The sequence below is a fragment of the Rutidosis leptorrhynchoides genome, chromosome 3 (assembly GCF_046630445.1).
Source record: "Rutidosis leptorrhynchoides isolate AG116_Rl617_1_P2 chromosome 3, CSIRO_AGI_Rlap_v1, whole genome shotgun sequence".
Taxonomy (NCBI): domain Eukaryota; kingdom Viridiplantae; phylum Streptophyta; class Magnoliopsida; order Asterales; family Asteraceae; genus Rutidosis; species Rutidosis leptorrhynchoides.
The window spans coordinates 615,277,201-615,284,022 of record NC_092335.1 but is presented as its reverse complement, the minus strand read 5'-3'; the positions used below and the strand labels follow the sequence as shown (position 1 = coordinate 615,284,022).

At 33.2% G+C, this 6,822-nt stretch overlaps 1 protein-coding gene across 1 annotated transcript; it reads right to left on the bottom strand.

The window, feature by feature from the left end:
• Nucleotides 1-251: 251 nt before the first annotated feature.
• LOC139902267 (DNA-directed RNA polymerases II, IV and V subunit 6A-like) lies at nt 252-1,222 on the bottom strand. Its single transcript, XM_071884908.1, has 4 exons — nt 1,146-1,222; nt 977-1,028; nt 621-688; nt 252-321 (listed from the first exon to the last, which is right to left on the bottom strand). Exons 1-4 carry the CDS (start codon nt 1,220-1,222, stop codon nt 252-254), a joined length of 267 nt encoding a protein of 88 aa, XP_071741009.1.
• Nucleotides 1,223-6,822: the final 5,600 nt, after the last annotated feature.

The window sequence follows — 6,822 nt, the reverse complement described above, 5'->3', positions numbered from 1 at the left end:
CGGTTATCGAAAACTTCAAAAGCATTATATTATACTCCGTATTATATTAAACTTCCTTTCAAATCCTATAAACAATTAGCTTAAAAAACCATCTTAATAAGTTGCAGACCATCACAATTGAAAACTTAGTCAAAAAGACATTTAAAGCATCAATGACAAAGCTGGTAACAAGTTGATCATCTGAATCCACGTCCGCATTAACTCGACTCTAAATACGATAGCTGAAGAGAGTATTTTAAACCATAGACAAATTAGTAGCCACCGACCTGTCTCTTCCAAGAGTCCTCAATGATTAGCTCATCAACACCCCAGTCTTCGTAGCTGCAAAACAACATTATGAGCACAGTCCACCATTAAAGTTAAATTGAGTGCTAAATGTGCAATTATGACTAATTTACTTATGAATGAGAGAATTTGGGTTATGTTTTATACCTAGCAGGTCATCAAAGGATTAAAAACATAAAGCAGTTGACGCGCAAAAACAGTATATAACCTGTGTTTCTAATCAACCCAATCCAAACCATAATACAAATAACTACCCATTATGATGCCACCCAACTCACCCAGCCAGTGCATTTTGCCACTTATAACGACGGCTGTGAATCAAAAACGAAAATTACCTTCCATCCGGTAGGGATCGACGAATGGTGAAAGTTAGCTTTCCTTGTCTAAGCTCCTTCAAAGCAATCTAATACATTTAAATTTAAATAAATAATGAAAACTGGATTTTAGTGTATAAATATAAAAGATTCAATACATAAAGTGAAGAGATCATAATATTTTTTATTATGACGTATGTTTAAGTAACATTAAAGCATTAAAAGTTTGAACACCTTAAGCCTTTAAGTAGTAAATTGTGAACTGCAAAATCACTACGACACCATATAATATCTCGTAATCATGTTCAGATAACAGCTCAACATATGTAGAGAAAGTAGGCTGCTTAAATATGATATATATGACACGTATTACAAACCTCAAGGGGGTCAGTTTCACCCTCCAACTCAACATACGGTTGAGCATTCATGCTGAACATTTGCCAAACAAACAAAACCATCAGGAACAACTCAACCATGCAACATACATTTTACTACTACAATACATATATTTTGATTAAGCAACCATGTTATATTATATATGCAAACCTGATCATCAGAGCGCGAGTACCCAAGATTCGAGCTCTTTCATATTTAGTCATATATCTGCTAGTTTTCCTGGCCATTTAAGATTTTGGTTTTTGTGTTTCGGATGTAAGTTGAGAAGAAGATGAAAAAGCGTCTAGGACAGTAATTAGGGTTAGAAAGAATAAGTTTTTACGGAGTATCACAGTATTTATAACCAAATACTAAATTTTTTAATTTAGGATTTAATTTGATTCATATTTCCAATTTAATTTAATTTAATTGATTAAATTAACTAAAGAAAAATCTAAAGATAGCCCTGGCTATCCTTAACAAATATGAACATGCATGATTGATTTGTACATTCAAAATAACCACCTCACCCCTGCAGTTAACTTCTCCAAACCAACTTAAAGTACTACCAAATTTTGCCTAATTAAATCCTTAAAATTAGCCTTAGGGCTACAAATAGAAAAACTCTTAACTAAAACATCCTTATATATTGTTCTAGGGGCTTTCAATATATTTATGTCTAGAATTCTTTCATTTCTTAACTTGTATCAGGAATTATAAACTGACAATGCTATCTCATATGTACATAGGGATGACAAAATGATCCATACCCGATGGAAAAATTCAACTCGTCATAATTACGCTGGGTGTGACCCGAGTCCGCCAGGTCATGGGCCGGGTATGGGGATAGTTACAAAAAAATTCTAGATTCGAGTTCGGGTATGGTTTTGGATACAAACTCGTTTACACGACCCGTATACCCAACCCGCATATCCGTATACCCGGCCCGAGGAATTTTAATAATAATTTTTGCGTATAATTTTAGTATTAGTATTATATTGTTATTATATCAAAGATTTCTCTTATTTGTTTTAAAAATGAGTATAATTTTATTCAATATAATCATATACAACAAGTTTTCGAGATGCGATATTTTATATACTTTGTGTATCTAAGCATTCAAGAAACTTTTCAATCAACTTTTTATTGTGATATTTTATAATACTTTAAACATGAAGTTGTTAGCTTATTTTTCGATATTTTGATTTGATAACTTATTGAAAATAGATACAGAAAAACTAATCGGGTATACCCGTTTACCCGTGGGGAAACCTGCAACCCGATAGTATGTAAGTAAATGAGGACCCGACGGATTTCGGTCTGGGTTTGAGGCGAGGTTTCTTAATCGGGTTCGGGTCCGAGATTAACTAAACTCGACCCAAACCCGACCCGATGCCAACCCTATAAGTACAACAAGATATCAAAGTATCAACTGATTTACAAGGTATTTTCTCTCTAATTTCATGGTACGAGAGTGTTCCTATTTAAGAGTTTGGTATTGTACCCATGAGTACAAAAGTCATCACCGTCGTCCTTTGAAATCACCTAAAAATAGTGATTTTCGTGTCTCACCACCATCTCCAATTGTTTTAGAAGGCTGATACTGCATCGTTTATACATATTCTTACTCGCAATATCGATTAGTTTTTATTTGGTTTTTGGTTATAAATTGAAGAAATGGTGAAGAAAATGTTAAAGTTTGAGTTTTTGTGTTCCTACGAGATGATTCGAAGAGTTATTACGTTTTGGAAGATATTTAGTCAAAGTTTTGAGTGTTTTCGAGAAGAAATTGCAAGCCGAAATGAAGTGTCAAAGTATTAAATTGAAACAGAAAAATAATGATCAGAATGGTGAATCTCGCGGTCGCGAGATACCTTGATACGGCCACGAGTTTAGTCTTTGCTTGTGATAAAATTCTTGCGTTCGCAATTTGTTAACAGAAGTTCAGGAATCTGAGAAGTAAACTCTCGCAGTCACGATTTGAAGAGATGCGGTCGCGATTTTATAGAAGACTCGCGTCGCGATTTGCCTAATGCGGCCGCGAGATTAGCTGGCCGACTTCAGTTTGTGGGTTTAGTATAAATACGCGTTTTTAACCCTTTTAGGGTAATCAGCTTTTTACTTACGAATTTTTATGCTCCAGCCATTAGGTTACGAATTTCTTAGCTTTTCTATCAATTTTTCATTATCTTTATATCATTGCAACAATTGTGGTTAGTTTAATCTTGCTATTACTTTTATTCGCATTTAATTTAATGGATTCAACGGTTTACTTTTCATGCTTTTGTGTTCTTTATTTTAATATGAGTAGCTAAACTAGTTATATCTAGTTAGATGATTGAACTAAGGTGAAAGATTGCTATCTTTATGATTTGAACAATCAGATCTTATTATTTCATGTATTGTTTGGCTAAGAACGACTGTTATTGTGGTTTATCATTTGTTGAAGTTGCGGGAATCATTAACTAATCAACGAGAGTTGAATAAGTGTTGATCTTAACTAGGTTATTGAACGTGAATAGCGTAAGCCATTGGTTGATTATATAAGGGAGACCGGTATAATTGATTAATTATTAGTGATTAAACTGTGATAAAACTTGATAATTGTGGAATTGCTAGGGAGACTTAAGTAATTCAAGCCAGATTAATATATTGATTAATACTTTGGTAACTAGATTAGAGAATTAGGATCAATGAGAGTTGAGCTAATGATTTAGTTGATAATCTGTGAGAATCGAGAGATGATCATATTGTTACCACCAATACAATTGTTTAAAATGAACTTAACAACAATCCTGATCCGAAGGAATTGATTCTAAGTGGATACCTTTATCTTTATTGAATTTAATTTAATCTTATTACGCGTTTACTTTCTAAACAAAACAACCCTATTTTTACTAGAATAATTAGAAGTTAAAATTTCTGATAAAATTGCTCCCTGTGGACGAAATGGTCAATTTACTTATAAATTACTGCACGATCGGGATTAGTTGCCTGTATTATGTGATAATTATTGGGTAGTATTTGCTAGTTATTTTTAGAGTATAAAACACACATCAACTGTTTGGCGCCGCTGCCGGGGAGCGGTGTTGAATCGGGAACTTACAAGCTTTTAGTTATTCGATCCTTTTGTGAGAAGCAATTCTTGCAAAAGTTACTTTATTGTTATTTTATTCGGATTTACAAGCGGTTTTGTTGTGGTGTGATTACAGGTTAGGTACAAATAACTCTGGAACCGTCTAGAGTTTACCATACACGCAACAAAGCTAAAGAATAACAGAAAATCGCCGAAGGTTTTGCTGAATTGCCTTTTTATATTCCGAATTTTGAATATATTAAGCAAGAAGAAGTTATAATGGCTGAAGGAGAAGGTCAATCGATAAAAGCAATGATGAAAGCCACGAGGGCCGGTAATGGACATGTCATTAGACAACCGACAGTCACTACGGATTTTGAGGTTAAGGGGCAGATTTTGAATATGATAACTCACCAGTTCCAGTTCAGGGGTACACCAAAACAGGATGCATTCGAGCATCTTCGAAATTTCAAAAGCATTTGTAATTTCTTTAAGATTGCAAATGTTGCAGATACGGTTATCTATTTGAGAGTTTTTCCTTGGTCCTTGAATGACGATGCCAAGGACTGGTTAGAGTCATTGCCCGAAGGTGATATTGATAGTTGGCCTACAATGGAAGATAAGTTTTTACAGCGTTTCTTTCCAGCTTCTAATGCTGCTAAACTACAGAGTGACATTAATCACTTTGTTCAGAAGTCAAATGAGACACTCTATGATGCATGGACACGGTTCGGTAAAATGCTACGCAATTGTCCTCACACGGGTTGAACAACTTTAATAAGATCCAGATTTTATACAAGGGTGTTAATGTGCCGACAAGGAAAGAAATTGATATTGTTGCATGTGGTTCGTTAATGAAAAAGACTCCGGACGAAGCTTACGACATCATCTCCGAAACTGCTACACATTCTTATGATTGGCATCAAGAGATGGATGTCACTCGCTCTTCTCACGTTGCTAGTACTGAAACTAGTGACGAACTTGCTTCAGTTAAATCCCAACTTGCAACTTTCAAAAGACAAATGGAATCTATTACCAAATAGATGCACGCGATAAAGGTTGGTTGTGAGTTATGTCAGGGACCACATCTTACGAAAGATTGTGATAAAGCATCAACGGAGGAACAGGCTAATTATCTGGGTTATGTGAAAAAGGGTGATTTTGCGCTTAGTGAATTTTCGGGTGGAAGGCAGTTTTTCAACCAAGTGGGTAATACGAGTGCTACTAATTATCATAATGGGAATCAAGTTTATCAGGGTAATCAGAAGACTTATCCGTATAGGCCGCCTGGGTTTAACAACAGAAATCAGCAAGCACCGCCTAGAAATTTTCAGCAACCTATGCAACCAGTTCGGCAGCCAGAAAATAAGATGCCTCCATTGGAAGAATTGTTAAGGGGTTTCATTATGAAAATGGACGAGAGTATTACTGATTTGAGACAAGATGGTGAATCTACAAAGCAGCAAGTTAGAAGTCAGCAGGCCTCGATTCAGAACTTGGAACGAGATGTGGGTCGTATTGCTCAGTCTCTATCGGAGAGACCACCGGGTACTCTCCCATCTAACATGCAGCCCAATCCGAACAACAAAGGACAGGTTAGGAATGAGCACGTGAACACCATAACCACCCGAAGTGGTTTGATCATTAATGAGGAGACTCTTAAGTCTCCACATGTTGTTTCTCCTACTGTTTTGCAGGTACCAGATAATGAAGAGTCAAAGAAGGATGAGCCTAAGGTTGATGAACCAAAGGTTGAAGAGCAAAAGAAAGATGATCCACCGGAGATAATAACTAAAGCACCGCCGTTGAAGGTGTACAAAGCGCCAGTTCCATATCCTAAAGTATAACAACCCAGAAATTTCTGACAAAATTTAAACTTAATCTTTATTTCAATTTCGATGATTCACGAACAAATAATTTTAAATAAACATATAGATATATATTATACGACTTAATTGTTATAACTAGAAATGTAAAACTTGTATACAAGATAATATTTGTTGTTATGTTATTACTTTTATTATTATTATTATTATTAGAATTAATATCGGTATTAGTTATATTATTATTTGCAAAATATAATGAAATATAATACATTTAAATTATTATATTATTACTAGTATTATTGTTATCATTATTAATATCAATATTATAATTTATAATAAAATTATAATTACTATTATCATTATTAAAATAAGTATTATTATAAAAATATCATTTATTACTAATATTATTATTATTATTAACATAATTATTAATAAATATCATTATTCTTGTTATTTATATTAGTATTCTTATAGCATCATTATTATTATTATTAATACAATTATTACTATTATTATTAATATGATTATTACTAATATAATTATTATTAATTTGTATTATTATTAATTATTAATATTAAAGAAAAGTAACACATACCTAAATTAGGTATTATCATTAACTACTTTTATATTATTATTTTTTTATTTTCACGCCATACTTTATTTTTTTATTATTTTCTAATTATCTGATCGTGACATGTTTCCCATATTTTTTTTATTTTATCTGCTACATATTTTTTTATGATCGTGGCTCCTCCACATTAACATCCATTATCATTAAATAACCAAAATCATTGCTTACACATTCGATTTACAATATCAGTAGTGTTATATATGTTGTTGCAGGTCTGTATTAATTGGAAATCAAAACAGAAAACCATAAAGAAATAAAACCGTCCCTCTGTTCTTGTTCAATTTTTCAAAAACTTCGATTTCGAATCCATTTCAA

Bases quoted from the DNA above. Each gene is read 5' to 3' on its own strand.
- LOC139902267 (XM_071884908.1), bottom strand. From the start codon at position 1,222: ATGGCCAGGAAAACTAGCAGATATATGACTAAATATGAAAGAGCTCGA. The intron at 689-976 runs GTTTGTAATACG...TAAATGTATTAG, and splicing joins GTGAAACTGACCCCCTTGAG to ATTGCTTTGAAGGAGCTTAG. The intron at 322-620 runs GTAATTTTCGTT...GTTGTTTTGCAG, and splicing joins CGATCCCTACCGGATGGAAG to CTACGAAGACTGGGGTGTTG.